The 18,201-nt window shown below is 41.1% G+C and overlaps 1 protein-coding gene and 1 pseudogene across 1 annotated transcript in view; both read right to left on the bottom strand.

The window, feature by feature from the left end:
* Positions 1-18,201, bottom strand: part of PIGU (phosphatidylinositol glycan anchor biosynthesis class U) — a 107,409-nt gene that overhangs the window by 43,071 nt on the left and 46,137 nt on the right. Inside the window, exon 7 of the mRNA XM_036826433.1 lies at positions 3,314-3,411. Within this exon, the coding sequence (XP_036682328.1) occupies positions 3,314-3,411 (98 nt within the window). The remainder of the gene's footprint in view (positions 1-3,313; positions 3,412-18,201) is intronic.
* Positions 12,640-14,599, bottom strand: LOC118881467 (annotated as a pseudogene).

The raw sequence follows: 18,201 nt of genomic DNA, 5'->3' as shown, positions 1-18,201 counted from the left end.
CGTCCAATGATGATCTTTGCTAGATTTAATAATTTCACTGATGATTTACTATTCTATCCTTCCTTCTACGGTTATAAGCTGGCAATTTTCTGTAAAGAACTTTCCTTCATTAGCTAGGGAAGAACTATAGCTCCTTTGAAAAGGAAAGGGTATGGGACTTCCCTGGTGGCTCAGCGGTTAAGACTCAGCGATCCCAATGCAGGGGGCCCAGGTTCGATCCCTGGCCAGGGAAGTAGATCCCACATGCATGCCGCAACTAAGAGTTCGCATGCCACAACTAAGGAGCCCACCTGCAGCAACTAAGACCGGGCACAACCAAATAAATAAATAAAATTTTTAAAATAAATAAATAAAAAATAAAAAGAAAGGGTAACTGCTTAGTTCTTTCCATTTAAGTATTGATTTTCAGAGCAAGAAATTGATGAAAATGGCCATATCTAATGATGGCACATGCATTTTTTCTCTCCTTGCCCCTTTTCTGAGCATCACTATGGACACACAGACTCTTATTTATTCAGTGTTTTACAATTACTTGCAGTAATTATTCTTTTGATGCTCAGAATATACTAAATTTAGCCAGTAGAAGCCCCTTTGGGCTGGTTCCATTGTTCTTGTTCTTTTGATATAGTACCATTAGTCTTTAAGATTACTTTGCTTTCCATCTTAAGATGTCCCAGTCAAGCCTGTGCTCTTATGTACATCACATAACCTTTCCTAGAGGGATGTATATGCCTACAGAGGGCTCTGAAAACTCTTGAGAAAAATGTAACGGCAAGAGCAGATGTTATCACTTCCTTGTGGTTATCAAATCCAATTCAATTTGGGGAATGAAAGGATTTTTAAGACTATCAGGTCTAGCTACCCATGCTGACGCTTACAGCTTTGCTACAACTCCCCAATATGTGGCAATTCAGTATGTGGCCTAAACACTCTGATCCACAGGGAACTCACCTCACTTGAGGTATCCTATGCTATCCCAGAACTGCCTTATACTGGGCTCCTTGTAGTTCCCACCCATTAGTTCTAGTTTCTCTCCTTGGAGCCTATGGGTCTCTGTGAGAAACTCACACCTAAAGATAATTTCCCCTTCTGTTCCCTCCCTCATATTTAAACAAATGGGTTTATTTCCTGGATGTGATTGGATTGACTTTCCAAATACACTACCATGACTCACAAGGCCCTACTGCCTTTCAAGGCCACTTCATATACTTATATAAAAACATGTAAATATAGTATGGGCTGGGATTGTAATTTCTACATAAATGGGTCCTGAAGTTCATCTCACTCTTTCCAGTCCTGTTCACCACATATATACGGCTGCCAGCAAAGCCAATTCTACTCCCTAGAATTCTGCATCTAGTCCCTCATCTCTCCACTTGCCCTGACACTGGTCTGGGCCCCCGACCAAGCCCTCTGACTCGATCTAACAGAGTGGCCTAACCTTTCCCAACCTCAGCTCCTCCTCACTGCACTCCATGACAAAGGCTGCTGCCAGAGCAGTCTTCCTGCAGCATTCCCAGCTCCATAACCTTCCATTGCTTTTTATCTGCAGAGTCTACCATAGTGTCTAGCATACTGGACTTGGGACGCTCAGTACATATTGGTAGAGGGAGGGACTGAATAAAGTGACTGGTTGAGCTGCTTGATTTCATGACTCAGTTGTACTGTCCATTGTTGTCAGGAGGAAATTTCCTTGAGTTTTAAACAAAAGCTATTTTACTTAAGGTAGTATTTAGTATTTGGCTTAACAAACAGTTTAAAATTTTTTGGTCAGTTCATGTGTATGAGTAAACATATTTTTCGTAGTATGTATTTAACAAATAGTTGCACAAAAATTTGGTTGCATGCATTCTTCTTGGTGCTCGGACTTTCTAAAGAATAAACTGTAAATATGAAGCCAGAAAGAAAATACCAACAGCATATTGTTACGTGGGAAAATGTTTGCATTCAACAAGGATCTAGAAAGAAAATCAAAGTAAAATAACTTCACAGTATGATGGTACATCTATTAAATTAGCGATCATAAATCGAATTTGAAAAGCCAGTGCTGGCGACCTGGGAGGAAGTGGTTCACTTCACTTCAGATACTGATGGTGGGCGGCACTGCAAATTGGCTCTGGCTTTCTGGTGAACACTCTGGTCTTGCCTCATAAGAACTATAAAACTTCTCACACCTTTGGATCCAATGATTCAGCTGGAGGAACACACCTTAAGGAAATAACTTAAAAACAAATGTCTACACTATTTGTATTAGTGACAACTAGGGCACATCTCAAATTCCCCAAATAGGAGAAAGATCAAGCTAAACATGTATCATTGTGTACATCAACATCAACACAAAGATATATGAAGTCACTTAAAATGACAAGTACATGGTCTATTTCAATAAATGGAGGTATACACTCAGTTTCAGCAACAGTGTTTATAATTAAGAACAAGGGCTCTGAAAGCAGACATTTCTTGGTTTGAATTCTGGCATTGCCCTCCATACACTTCAAGAAATGTTTCTCTTCTAAGAATGGATTTGGACCATGCAGGACCTGCAAGCAGTTACTTGCTCTTGAGGAGATGTGTGTATTCTTATTTGAGTAGAAAAGACAGATTAAGGTTAGAGAGCAGCCTCTTGCGTCAGACCACCCAAGCTCACCTCTCGGCAGTCACTTGCTGGCTGTGTGACCTCAGGCAAGTGACTAAACCGCCCTACATTCCAGTTGCAATTCATGTGTCTAATATGGCTAATACTAGATTATTATATGGCTAATAATATGACCTACCCCATAAAGTTCTTCTGAGGTTGAAATGAGAAGATGCCTATAGAGTGTTCAGCATAGTGACTGACATGTAGTATGTTCTCAGTAAATGCCAGCAGTTTGTATTCTTCAATTAAACTACTGATCACCCACTATGGTCCAAACATTGCAAGAGGTGCACCCACTACGTTTCATCCATGCAAGAACCTTACAAGGTGAGTGTGGTTATACAAAATAGTTAAATGGGCTCAGAGAAGGATCTGTGAATATTAGGTGAAGAAAGGAGAATGCAAGATGGTTGGTAGATCCCAATTACAAACATGAAAATGAAACGCACTGATACATTTGCAATGATATGTATAATTAGAACATAATGATCATTAGGTCCACTTTGTTTAAAGTTAGTCAAGTTTCTTTGCGTTGTCAAGTAGAAGCAAGCTAATGTGAATTGGGGACCCAGTCCTATTGCCTTTATTGTGCCTTGCCCTTCTCTCCCCTAAGCAGGGAACAGGCCACGTATTAAATGTCACCTGAGTGTTGGCTTCTGACCAGCAAGTGCTTACCTGGAGGAGATAGAGGAGTCCTGGGACAAACAAGGTGAGTGGGTAAAGAGACTGGTATGTTGCTAAGGCAAGAAAGATAGCACTGAGGAAGGCACTACCTGTAAAAAGAAATAAATATATGGAATGTAAAAAGAAATAAATATATGGACTAATCCAGCCACATCAATTAGGATTAGATTCAGCGACTCCCCAAAACAAGAAACGTTCCATAACTGCTCAAATAATCACCTGTCAAATATCTCCTGGTGCATAAGATGCTATGCAAACTCACAGGAGTGGAAGGATCTTGGCTTGATTTCTGATGAAAGGAAACCAAGGAAGTCAAAACCACTTACCTTTAGCAACCTGAGATACCACAGGTATATTTCTTGTAAAATTTTCAGACCCAGAAAGATTTTACAAAACTTCAGCCCGAAGATGAATAAAGGAATCAAGTTTGTTAACGTCCATGTCCTATTTAACTTACCAATTGATTAAGCCTACAATTATTGCTTACGTGATTCAGAGCTGTGAAACGTATGCTTTTGTTTGTTGCAACACCCCATCACTATTTTTATAACATCCCTTCCTTATGTACTCTCTTCAGGCCATATGTTTATTATTTTTTCAAATTAAAATATATTAATTTTTATTAATAATGTCCCTATTCCCTACATAAAATGTACCACTGTAGAATTATTAAACATGATGTTATAAAGAATTTTCAATGACATGGAAAGATGTTTATCACAATCTATTAATTGAAGATCATAAAAGAGATACATACTATAACCCCTTTTTTAAAAAATGAATAAATACATTTTTAGAAAAACTAAAAGGTGGGAATTCCCTGGCGGTCCAGTGGTTAAGACTCTGCTCTTTCACTGCTGAGGTCCCAGGTTCGATCCCTGGTCGGCGAACTCAGATCCCACAGATGCGTGGTGCGGCCAAAAAAACCCCCTAAACTAAAAGGCTAGGCCACAGATTCCACAGTGTTTTTCTCTGGGTGGTTGGATTATGGATGATTTTTCATTTTTGTTTCTCCATATTTTCTAAACTTCCTATAATAAATATGCTTTGTTTTTGTCATAAGAAAAAAACTGATATCTTGTCTCCCAAGGCAATAGAAATAAAAGCAAAAATAAACAAATGGGACCTAATCAAACTTGGAAGCTTTTGCACAGCAAAGGAAACCATAAACAAAACAAAAAGACAACCCATGGACTGGGAGAAAATATTTGCAAACAATGCGACTGACAAGGGATTAATTGCCAAAATATATTGTACAAACAGCTCACACAACTCAATAACAAAAAAACAAACAACCCAATCAAAAAATGGGCAAAAGACCTAAACAGACATTTCTCCAAAGAAGACACACAGACGGCCAACAGGCACATGAAAAGATGCTCAACATCGCTAATTATTAGAGAAATGCAAATCAAAACTACAATGAGGTACCACCTCACACTGGTCAGAAGGGCCATCATTAAAAAGTCTACAAATAACAAATGTTGGAAAGGGTGTGGAGAAAAGGGAAGCCTCTTACACGACTGGTGGGGATGTAAGTTGGTGCAGCCACTAGAAAACCGTATGGAGGTTCCTTAAAAAACTAAAAAATAGAGCTGCTATATAATCCAGTAATCCCACTCTTGGGCATATATCTGGAGAAAACTGTAATTCAAAAAGATATATGCATCCCATGTTCATAGCAGCACTATTTACAATAGTGCTGCTATGTAATAGTGCCAAGACATGGAAACAACCTGTATGTCCACCGACAGATAAATAGATAAAGAAAATGTGGTACATGTACACAATGGAATACTACTCAGCCATAAAAAAAGAATGAAATAATGCCATTTGAAGCAACATGGATAGACCAAGAGATTATCATACTAAGTGAAGTGAGTCAGAAAGAGAAGGACAAATACCATATGATATCACTTATGTGTGGAATCTAAAATATGACACAACTCACAGACATAGAAAACAAACTTACGGTTACCAAAGGCGAAAGGGGGGTGGCAGAGGGATAAGTTAGGAGTTTGGGATTATCAGACACAAACTACTATACATAAAATAGATAAACAACAAGGTCCTACTGTATAGTACAGGGAACTATATTCAATATCATGTAGTAAACCATAATGGAAAACAATATGAAAAAGGATATATACATATGTATAACTGAATCACTTTGCTCTACAACAGAAACTAATACAACATTGTAAATCAACTATACTTCAATTAAAAAAAAACTAGATGGATGTAAGAAAAAAATGGTATCTTTTTTTAAAAAAAACAAGTAGCTATTCCCTTTCAGATGGTTTAAGACAACAGAGTACCCTAAAATCAAGGCTAGAGAAACCCAGTTTACCACAGAGATTTTAAAGTGGCCCAGAAATCAGTAGAGTTCAATTGATGGTCCGAGGCTGGTATCTATAATGATAATATTTCATCAAGTAACAGTGCTCATGGTCACTCTTATTAGTGTGGGGTCAACTTTTACTGAAAACAACAGACATCTTCTCAATGGTGTTTCATAAAAGAAGGAATTATTCACTCCACTCAGTCCAGGGAATTTTACCCTCTCCCAACCCAGCTCCCAAGACAAACAGAAGCAGATGTTCCATAGGACTTTTTTGCCCACCAAAGTGGTGTATATACAGTGGTTTGACTTAACGATTTTTAGATTTGATGATGGTGCAAAAGCAATATGCATTCAGTAGAAACCATACTTCTAATTTTGAATTTTCATTTTTTTCCCCAAGCTAGTGGTATGCAGTACATATTCTCTCGTGATGCTGGGCAGCTGCAGCCGCGGCTCGCAGTCAGCCACTCGATCACGAGGTTAAACAACTGATACACTTACAACCGTTCTGTACCCATATAACTATTCTGTTTTTCACTCTTAGTACAGATTCAATAAATTACATGAAATATTCAGCACTTTATTATAAAATAGGCTTTGTATTAGATGATTTTGCCCAACTGTAGGCTAATGTAAGTGTTCTGGGCACATTTAAGGTAGGCTAGGCTAAGCTAAGCTCTTATGTTCAGTAGGTGAGGTGTATTCAATGTAGTTTTAACTTAGGATATTTTCAACCTACGAGGGGTTTACTGGGACATAACCCCAGCATAAGTCAAGGAAGATCTGTACTTGAAACATCTAAGAGCCACCCTGGAAGAGGGAGGGTTATGAATGTGACTACTTCATAGAAGAGTAAGTGGAGAGAAAAGAACTTTGAGTCCTCCATCCCTCAAACCAAGGAAACTCACCAGCTAGAAACAATTCCTGGTTGAAAGAAAGTGGAAGGAAGGCAGAGAAAGGAGGAAGTAAAAGACCAAGGACAGAACTCTATGGGATGGGCTATTTCATCACGTTGGTTAGTGCCAACATGATGTTCTGTATCCAGGGTACTTGTAAATATGACTGAGCAGGGACAGATCATGCCCAGCCAAGCTGTGCTACTAGCAGAGGTCCCCACACACCCCGAACCAGAACTGGGTCAACTCTGAGACAGGGAGATGGCAGTGGTGGGAAAGGTGCTATTCTGGAGCCCAACAGCTAGGGTGGACTCAGAATTCCTTGACTAGGCCAAAAAGTTGAATGATATTTTGGAGGAAACCAGCAAAGAGAGGGGAAAAGCTGGAAAGAACTTTTAAATTTAACACTGTTTTCTACAGAGATTGGTGGTGGTGGGAGTGAGAAGAGGCCCATGTGTCTGTTAACAGAGGAGGGATAATGTTCCAGTTCCATCCATTCTTACAAATGTGGTGGAAACAAACACATGACTTTCACCTCTCTCTCCCCCAGGAGACACCAGGGAGTGAAATAAACACAGCCACCTCCTGCCCTAATTGCCTGAGATCAGTAATTACTTGTCTGGAGCAGCTAACTATTTATAAGGTCCAAGAGAGAAGAAACAGCTCCTAGCTAAAAAATGGACTTGTGAGTTTTAGAATACTTGCTCCCAAGATCAGGAAGAAGCAACCTTCCTTCCTTGGATGAAACCATTAGGAAGGAAAAATCTGTTCCTTCTGCTAGTCTACCAGTAAGTGGCATCAGCATCTCCCCAGACACCTCAGCTATTCAACGCCCCTCCCACTCTCACACTCCCACTAGTCAGGTATACACATAATGATTTGCTATGTGTACATCTTGTGAAATGATCACCATCATAACTCTGGTTGAAACCAATGTTCTTGAGGAAGGAAAACTTATGAAGTATAAAACACAGAGTCCTTTGTGACGACCTAGATGGGTGGGATAGGGAGGGCAGGAGGGAGGCTCAAGAGGGAGGGGATATGGGGATATATGTATACATATAGCTGATTCACTTTGTTGTACAGCAGAAACTAACACAACATTTTAAAGCAATTATACTCCAATAAAGATATTTTTAAAAATAACTGAAACAAAAAAACACAGAGTAATGAAACATGGGCAAAGCACAAAATAAATCTGCCTCTTGAATAAAACAGAGCCTGCAGAATAGCAGTTGAGGACTTGTGGTAGGGAGCCAGCACAGAGAATGTGGAGTAAACTATCAGATGGCTGAGGCCTCTGGTCTGGGGGCAGAACCATGGTGCTGCAACAGTCAGGAGCCTGGTGTGTGGGATGCTGGGGCAGGTGTGGATGGGGCACATGCACAGTCTGAGCAAAAGTGAGGGGGAGGATGGAGGCACACAAGAGACTCAGACAGGGCTGGCATGTTTTTTTAAAAAACTAGAAGAGGCAAGAAGAATGGGTTAGGAAGGCAGGAGGAGGCGATGTGCTTGGGGCAGGGTCAGGGAAGAAAAAAGTAAAAGGTGTCTTCAGATATTTTAGATGAACCATGCAACACACCAACATTTCTGGAGTGTCTGCTCTATGCCAAGCCATGCTGGGTGCGGGAGACTGGTGACTCAGACAGTCTCTGTCCTCAGGGAGCTCCCAGTAAACAATGACAAAATACGGGAGGAAAGTGCAAAGGAAGTATTCGGAGCGCATCAGGGGAAGCTGACACCTGAGTTTTGAACAATGAGTAGGTGAGGCCGGCAGTCCAAGGGAAGAGCATGTGCACAGGCAGGAGGGCGAGGGAAAGAATGGTGTGCTGGGGGTGGAGGGGCAGAGACTGTAATTGGCTCAACATGGCAAAAACAGAGTTGGAAGGAGTGACTGGAAGAGGGTGAAAAAGGGGCTTTTGTGGATGTTGGTAACATCCCTGTTTCTTAATGTGCACTTTTCTGTGTATGTGTTATACTTCAACAAAAATTTATAATCTAAAAAGTCTCAGCAAGCAGGTAGGTAGGGGTCGGATCAGGGAAGGCTTAGCTTGCACAGTCAATCAAAAACATGTCTACAAGCCTAGACATGACATCTCAAATAATGCCTGAAGTGGCAGCCTCATTTGGGCAAGAGCTAGGGCATCCTGCTCAGCTAACCAGGAGGAACTATACCAAGAAGACTGTGAATTTTACCAAAGAAAGATATAATCTACCATTTATCTGCTAAAATTGCCCAGATACTCAGTCACTAGGTTTCCTATACAAGCTCTAGTCTTTGGCCTTATCACAAGAATACTAAAGTAGGGCTTCCCTGGTGGTGCCGTGGTTAAGAATCTGCCTGCCAATGCAAGGAACATGGGTTTGAGCCCTGGCCTGGGAAGATCCCACATGCCGCAGAGCAAATAAGCCCGTGCGCCACAACTACTGAGCCCACGTGCCACAACTACTGAAGCCTGCGTGCCTAGAGCCCATGCTTCGCAACAAGAGAAGCCACCGCAATGAGAAGCCCGCACACCACAATGAAGAGTAGCTCCCGCTCGCCGCAACTAGAGAAAGCCCGCATGCAGCAACGAAGACCCAACACAGCCAAAAATTAAAGAAACAAACAAACAAATAAATAAATTTATAAAGTAAATCAGTCAAATGTATGTGTGCACTGGCTACAGTATCAGGGAATTTCATTATCTATCCAATCTAGCTTTGAATATGTTTTCCAACTCTCTATTGGTGTCAGCATGGTGGCCACAAGCCTGGGCAAGACCTGGGGTAACACTCTGCCCCCAGGGACTGTACCTTGAAGTGACCTGGGCCTGGGTGGGTGGCAGAGCTACAGGACAGAGCAGGAATGTAGATGAGGTGGAGCTATGGAAACTGGTTCAAGATAAGGAATTCAAGTAGAATGAGCAGAGACTGGGTCACAGACAGGGACCTGTACCAGGACAGGCAGTGGGACAGATTGGAATGTGGTCAAAAGGGCTGAGGTCTCCCAGGACACTCAGAAGAGGAAGTTGCACTAGGGCCTGAGAGCAAGCAAGACTACTGGGCAGGAGGAGGGGCTAGGGCCTGGCCCAGTGTTCTATACTCCTTGCCAAGTGTTCTTTCAACAGCACAGGCTTTCTCAGAGTAATCCATCCACATCAGTGATGATGATGATGACAATTCTCTGAGCACGTACTCTGTTCCAGCCATGACTATAAGCATTTTACATGTATTAAGTCATTTAGTCCTTCCAATAACTCCATGGAGCGGATAAAATTACTATCCCCATTTCACAGATAAGTAAACTGAAGGACAGAGACTTTATTTGCTCAGGGTCACAAAACTAATGAATGGTGATAGAATTTGAACCCAGACAGTCTCATTCCAGAGCCCTGAATCTGTAACTGCAGCACTATGCTACCTTCTTGATTCTCAATCTATGGCTGTACCATAAAAATCACAATAAGCAGAGCAACTATTTGTTGAGCGGGTTTTGCTAAGGAATCATGCTAAGCATTCTGTGTTTATTTATTCCTCTACTAATCCATGAGGCAGATCTTATCTCTGGGATCAAACTGAAGCTCTAGAGGCTGTGTGATCTGCCTGAGGCTACAGCACAGGAAACTAGAACCAGCAGGTTTTCGGTTGATCTGACAAAACCCCAGGCTGCTTCGTCCTAGGGTCCTTGGGCCTTTGGGTCCTCTAAGACTCTCTTCATGGGTAAGGCCTCATTTACCGCAGAGGAACCTCATATGGAAGTGATGGGCTCATCAGAGCTCAGGTTCATCACTCTGCCATGTTCTTCCAGGGCTGCGCTCCAGGAAGAGAACCTCTCATTTTAACCTTCTCCCAGTTTTCTCCAGAAAGCTCAGGAAGGGGCTTCCCTGGTGGCACAGTGGTTAAGAATCCACCTGCCAATGCAGGGGATACAGGTTTGAGCCCTGGTCCAGGAAGATCCCACATGTCGTGGAGCAACTAAGCCCATGCGCCACAACTAACGAGCCTGCGCTCTAAGGCCCACGTGCCACAACTACTGAGCCCATGTGCCACAACTACTGAAGCCCGTGCACCACACTGAAGAGTAGTCCCTGCTCGTCGCACCTAGAGAAAGCCCGCACACAGCAACGAAGACCCAACGCAGCCAAAAATAAATAAATTAAATAGATAAATTTAAAAAAACCAAAAACAACAGAAAGCTCAGGAAGACCCTGTCAATCCTGAGGGATCTTTATTTATTTATTTTATTTTATTTTATTTTATACAGCACGTTCTTATCAGTTATCTATTTTATACATATTAGTGTATATATGTCAATCCCAATCTCCCAATTCATCCCACCACCACTCCCCACCACCTGCTTTCCACCCTTGGTGTCCATACATTTGTTCTCTACATCTGTGTCTCTATTTCTGCCTTGCAAACCGGTTCATCTGTACCATTCCACATATATGTGTTAATATACGATATCTGTTTTTCTCTTTCTGACTTACTTCACTCTGAATGACAGTCTATAGGTCCATCCACGTCTCTACAAATGACCCAATTTTATTCCTTTTTATGGCAATATTCCATTGTATATATGTACCACATCTTCTGTATCCATTCATCTGTCGATGGGCATTTAAGTTGCTTCCATGACTTGCCTATTGCAAATAGTGCTGCAATGAACATTGGGGTGCATGTGTCTTTTTGAATTATGTTCTTCTCTGGGTATATGCACAGTAGTAGGATTCCTGGGTCATATGGTAATTCTATTTTTAGTTTTTAAGGAAACTCCATACTGTTATCTACAGTGGCTGTATCAATTTACATTCCCACCAAGAGTGCAAGAGGGTTCCCTTTTCTCCACACCCTCTCCAGCATTTGTTGTTTGTAGATTTTCTGATGATGCCCATTCTAACTGGTGTGAGGTGATAACCTCATTGTAGCTTTGATTTGCATTTCTCTAATAATTAGTGATGTTGAGCAGCTTTTCATGTGCCTCTTGGCCATCTGTATGTCTTCCTTGGAGAAATGTCTATTTAGTTCTTCTGCCCATTTTCTGATTGGGTTGCTTGTTTTTTTGATATTGAGCTGCATGAGCTGTTTATATATTTTGGATGTTGATCCTTTGTCCGTTGCTTCGTTTGCAAATATTTTCTCCCATTCTGAGGGCTGTCTTTTCATCTTGTTTATAGTTTCCTTTGCTATGCAAAAGCTTTTAAGCTTCATTAGGTCCCATTTGTTTATTTCTGTTTTTATTTCCATTACTCTAGGAGGTGGATCAAAAAAGATCTTGCTGTGATTTATGTCAAGTCAAAGAGTGTTCTTCCTATGTTTTCCTCTAAGAGTTTTATAGTGTCCTGTCTTACATTTAGGTCTTTAACCATTTTGAGTTTATTTTTGTGTATGGTGTTCTAATTAAATTCTTTTACATGTAGCTGTCCAGTTTTCCCAGCACCACTTATCGAAGAGACTGTCTTTTCTCCATTGTATATCCTTGCCTCCTTTGTCATAGATTAGTTGACCATAGGTGCATGGGTTTATCTCTGGGCTTTCTATCCTGTTCCATTGATCTATATTTCTGTCTTTGTGCCAGTACCATATTGTCTTGATTACCGTAGCTTTGTAGTATAGTCTGAAGTCAGGGAGTCTGATTCCTCCAGCTCTGTTTTTTCCCCTCAGGATTGCTTTGGCTATTCAGGGTCTTCTGTGTCTCCATACAAATTTTAAGATTTTTTGTTCTAGTTCTGTAAAAAATGCCACTGGTAATTTGATAGGGATTGCATTGACTCTGTAGATTGCTTTGGCTAGTACAGTCATTTTCACAATATTGATTGTTCCAATCCAAGAACATGGTATATCTCTACATCTGTTTGTGTCATCTTTTTTTTTTTTTTATGGTGCCAATTTTAAATACCGTTTTATTTAAGACATTGCATTTTCCACTTACAATACAGTGCTTGTAAAGTACAATGTTATTTCCTTTCCCTGTGCACATGTTCCATGTTCAAGTATCAAGATTGCCGAGTTTATTACAGCAGCTCAACTTTAAAACTGCCATGGAATTTGCTATAAATTTGGGTCCTTCAATGTTTTGTGGAACAATGCTAAATCTATGCTAGGTTGGCTTAATCGACCTCTTCAATGGTGGGCCCAGAGGAGGCACCATCAGATGGAGGAGTTCCACCACCAGGGAAGCCCCCGGGCATTCCTCCTGGCATTCCTCCTGGCATGCCTCCTGAGCTCTGGTACAGCTTGGTAATGATGGGGTTGCAGACTTTTTCCAGCTCCTTCTGCTGATGTTCAAATTCTTCCTTCTCTACAGTCTGGTTCTTATCAAGACAGTTGATCATTTCATTACACTTATCAAGAATCTTCTGTTTGTCCTCATCATTAATCTTGCCTTGAAGTTTCTCATCGTCAACAGTAGCTTTCATGTTGAAAGCATAGGATTCAAGAGGATTCTTCGAAGACAACTTATCCCGCTGCTTCTCATCTTCAGCTTTGTACTTCTCTGCTTCCTGAACCATGCGTTCAATGTCTTCCTTGCTCAAACGGCCCTTGTCATTAGTGATGGTAATTTTGTTCTCTTTTCCTGTGCTCTTATCCACAGCAGAGACACTGAGGATGCCATTGGCATCAATATCAAAAGTGACTTCAATCTGAGGAACACCACAGGGGGCAGGAGGTATGCCTGTGAGTTCAAACTTGCCAAGCAGGTTGTTATCCTTGGTCATGGCACGCTCACCTTCAAAAACCTGAATGAATACCGGGCTGGTTGTCCAAGTAGGTTGTGAAGGTCTGCGTCTGCTTGGTGGGAATGGTGGTGTTGCTCTTGAGGACAGTCATGACTCCACCAGCAGTTTCAGTTCCAAGGGAAAGAGGAGTGACATCCAACAGCAGCAAGTCTTGAACATTTTCAGATTTGTCTCCAGATAGAATGGCTGCCTGGACAGCTGCACCATAAGCAACAGCCTCATCAGGGTTGATGCTCTTATTCAGTTCTTTCCCGTTGAAGAAGTCCTGTAGAAGTTTCTGATTCTTGGGGATGCGGGTTGAACCACCCACCAGGACAATATCATGGATCTGAGACTTGTCTAGCTTGGCATCCCGAAGGGCTTTCTCCACAGGGTCCAGTGTGCCACGGAACAGGTCAGCATTCAGTTCTTCAAATCGGGCACGGGTAATTGAGGTATAGAAGTCGATTCCTTCACAGAGGGAATCAATCTCAATAGTGGCCTGGGTGCTGGAAGATAGAGTGTGCTTAGCATGCTCACAAGCAGTACGAAGGCGACGGACAGCCTTCTTGTTCTCACTGATGCCCTTCTTGTGCTTGCACTTGAACTCTGCAATAAGATGGTTGACCATCCGGTTGTCAAAGTCTTCTCCACCTAAGTGGGTATCTCCAGCTGTAGACTTCACCTCAAAGATTCCATCCTCAATAGTGAGGACTGACACATCAAAAGTGCCACCACCTAAATCAAAGATCAGCGCATTTCTTTCTGCTCCAATCTTTTTGTCTAAGTCATAGGCAACAGCAGCAGCAGTTGGCTCGTTGATGATTCTAAGTACATTGAGCCCAGCAATAGTTCCAGCATCTTTGGTAGCCTGATGCTGAGAGTCATTAAAGTAAGCAGGTACTGTGACAACAGCATTGGTAACAGTCTTCCCAAGGTAGGCTTCTGCTATTTCCTTCATCTTTGTCAAAACCATGGATGACACCTCCTCTGGATAGAAACTTTTTGTCTCTCCCTTGTATTCTACTTGAACCTTAGGCCTGCCTGAATCATTCACCACTATAAAGGGCCAATGCTTCATATCAGACTGGACAACAGATCATCAAATCTTTGTCCAATGAGGCGTTTGGCATCAAAACCCATGTTGGTGGGATTCTTGCAACTTGGTTCTTTGCAGCATCACAAATCAATCATTCGGTATCAGTAAAGGTGACATAACTTGGGGTAGTTCGGTTCCCCTGATCACTGGCAATTATTTCCACCTTTCCGTGCTGGAAGATAACCACACAAGAATAGGTGGTGCAAGATCAATGCCAACTGCAGGTCCCTTAGACATGGTTGCTGGAGCGCAGGCCTGGGTCCGCTGGAGGAGAAAACAGCAATCTGGAAAGCTGCAGCCGCATTCAATGAGACCTGATTGTGTCATCTTTGATTTCTTTCATCAGTGTCTTACAGTTTTCTGAGTACAGGTTTTTTACCTCCTTAGGTAGGTTTATTCCTAGGTATTTTATTCTTTTTGTTGCAACGGTGAATGGGATTGTTACCTTAATTTCTCTTTTTGATCTTTCGTTGTTAGTGTATAGGAATGCAAGAGATTTCTGTGCATTAATTTTGTATCCTGTGGCTTTACCAAATTCATTGATTAGCTCTAGTAGTTTTCTAGTGGCATCTTTAGGATTGTCTACGTATAGTATCATGTCAACTGAAACAGTGACAGTTTTCATTCTTCTTTTCCAATTTGTATTCCTCTTATTTCTTTTTCTTCTCTGATTGCCATGGCTAGGACTTCCAAAACTATGTTGAATAAGAGTGGCGAGAGTGGATATCCTTGTCTTGTTCCTGATCTTCGAGGAAATGCTTTCAGTTTTTCATCATTGAGAATGATGTTTGCAGTGGGTTTGTCGTATATGGCCTTTATTATGCTGAGGTAGGTTCCCTCTATGCCCACTTTCTGCAGAGTTTTTATCATAAATGGATGTTGAATTTTGTCAAAAGCTTTTTCTGCATCTATTGAGATGATCATATGGTTTTTATTCTTCAATTTGTTAATATGGTGTATCACATTGATTGATTTGCATATATTGAAGAATCCTTGAATCCCTGGGGTGAATCCCACTTGATCATGGTATATGATCCTTTTAATGTGTTGTTGGATTCTGTTTGCTAGTATTCTGTTGAAGATTTTGCATCTATATTCATCAGTGATATTGGTCTGTAATTTTCTTTTTTTGTAGTATCTTTGTCTGGTTTTGGTATCAGGGTGATGGTGGCCTCGTAGAATGAGTTTGGGAGTGTTACTTCCTCTGCAATTTTTTGGAAGAGTTTGAGAAGGATGGGTGTTATCTCTTCTCTAAATGTTTGATAGAATTCACCTGTGAAGCCATCTGGTCCTGGACTTTTGCTTGTTGGAAGATTTTTAATCATAGTCTCAATTTCATTACTTGTGATTGGTCTGTTCATATTTTCTATTTCTTCCTGGTTCAGTCCTGGAAGCTTATAAGAATTTGTCCATTTTTTCCAGGTTGTCCATTTTATTGGCATAGAGTTGCTTGTAGTTGTCTCTTAGGATGCCTTTGTATTTCTGCGGTGTCTGTTGTAACTTCTCCTTTTTCATTTCTAATTTTATTGATTTGAGTGCTCTCCCTCTTTTTCTTGATGAGCCTGGTTAATGGTTTATCAATTTTGTTTCTCTTCTCAAAGAACCAGCTTTTAGTTTTATTGATCTTTGCTATTGTTTTCTTTGTTTCTATATCATTTATTTCTGCTCTGATCTTTATGATTTCTTTCCTTCCGCTAACTTTGGGTTTTGTTTGTTCTTCTTTCTCTAGTTCCCTTAGGTGTAAGGTTAGATTGTTTACTTGAGATTTTTCTTGTTTCTTGAGGTAGGATTGTATTGCTATAAACTTCCCTCTTAGAACTGCTTTTGCTGCATCCCATAGGTTTTGGATTGTTGTGTTTTCATTGTCATTTGTCTCTAGGTATTTTTTTATTTCCTCTTTGATTTCTTCAGTGATCTCTTGGTTATTTAGTAATGTATTGTTTAGCCTCCATGTGTTTGTGTTTTTAATGTTTTTTTCCCTGTAATTTATTTCTAATAAACCATAGCGTTGTGGTTGGAAAATATGCTTGATATGATTTCAATTTTCTTAAATTTACTGAGGCTTGATTTGTGACCCAAGATGTGATGTATCCTGGAGAATGTTCCGTGTGCACTTGAGAAGAAAGTGTAATCTGATGTTTTCGGATGGAATGTCCTATAAATATCAGTTAAATCTATCTGGTCTATTGTGTCATTTAAAGCTTGTGTTTCCTTATTAATTTTCTGTCTGAACGATCTGTCCATTGGTGTAAGTGAAGTGTTAAAGTCCCCCACTATTACAATAGTTATGACAGTAACTATTGTGTTACTGTTGATTCCCTCTTTTATAGCTGTTAGCATTTGCCTTATGTATTGAGGTGCTCCTGTGTTGGGTGCATGTATATTTATAATTGTTATATCTTCTTCTTGTATATTTTTTATAAATTTATTTATTTATTTTTGGCTGTGTTGGGTCTTCGTTGCTGCGTGCAGGCTTTCTCTAGTTGTAGCGAGCAGGGGTTACCCTTCCTTGCAGTGCGTGGGCTTCTCATTGCGGTGGCTTCTCTTGTTGCGGAGCATGGGCTCTAGGTGCAAGAGCTTCAGTAGTGTGGCTTGCGGGCAATAGAGTGCAGGCTTAGTAGTTGTGGCTCACAGGCTTCACTGCTCCGTGGCATGTGGGATCTTCCCGGACCAGGGTCAGAACCCGTGTCCCCTGAACTGGCAGGCATATTCCTAACCACTGCACCACCAGGTAAGCCCTTCTTGTTGGATTGATCCCTTGATCATTATGTGGTGTACTTCCTTGTCTCTTGTAAGATTCTTTATTTTAAAGTCTATTTGGGGCTTCCCTGGTGGCGCAGTGGTTGAGAATCTGCCTGCCAATGCAGGGGACACGGGTTCGAGCCCTGGTCTGGGAGGGTCCCACATGCCACGGAGCAACTGGGCCCGTGAGCCACAAATACTGAGCCTGCGCGTCTGGAGCCTGTGCTCCGCAACGGGAGAGGCCACGATAGTGAGAGGCCCGCACGCCGCGATGAAGAGTGGCCCCCCCTTGCCACAACTAGAGAAGGGCCCTCGCACAGAAACGAAGACCCAACACAGCCATAAAATAAATAAATTAAAAACTAAAGAAATGGCTTTATTTAAAAAAAAAAAGATTAATCACAAGATTAACTTGTTTGAAAATGAAGTCTAGTTTCAATAAACTTGGCCTGATTATTTAAAAAAAAAATAAAGTCTACTCTATCTGATAAGAGTATTGCCACTCCAGCTTTCTTTTGATTTCCATTTGCATGGAATATCTTTTTCCATCCCCTCACTTTCAGTCTGTACGTGTCCCTAGGTCTGAAGTGGGTCTCTTGTAGACAGCATATATATGGGTCTTGTTTTTGTATCCATTCAGCCAGCCTGTGTCTTCTGGTTGGAGCATTTAATCCATTCACATTTAAGGTAATTATTGATATGTATGTTCCTGTTACCATTTTCTTAATTGTTTTGGGTTTGTTTCTGTAGGCCCTTTTCTTCTCTTGTGTTTCCCACTTACGGAAATTCCTTTAGCATTTGTTGTAGAGTTGGTTTGGTGGTGAATTTTCTTAGCTTTTGCTTGTCTGTAAAGCTTTTGATTTCTCCATCAAATCTGAATGAGATCCTTGCCGGGTAGAGTATTCTTGGTTGTAGGTTCCTCCCTTTCAGCACTTTAAATATATCGTGCCACTCCCTTCTGGCCTGTAGAGTTTCTGCTGAGAAATCAGCTGTTAATCTTATGGGAGTTCCCTTGTATGTTATTTGTCATTTTTCCCTTGTTGCTTTTAATAATTTTTCTTTGTCTTTAATTTTTCTCAACTTGATTACTATGTGTC

Source organism: Balaenoptera musculus, chromosome 15, assembly GCF_009873245.2.
Source record: "Balaenoptera musculus isolate JJ_BM4_2016_0621 chromosome 15, mBalMus1.pri.v3, whole genome shotgun sequence".
In the NCBI taxonomy this organism is placed as follows: Eukaryota; Metazoa; Chordata; class Mammalia; order Artiodactyla; family Balaenopteridae; genus Balaenoptera; species Balaenoptera musculus.
The sequence above is the reverse complement of the archived record's forward strand: the minus strand, read 5'-3'. Positions and strand labels throughout refer to the sequence as shown.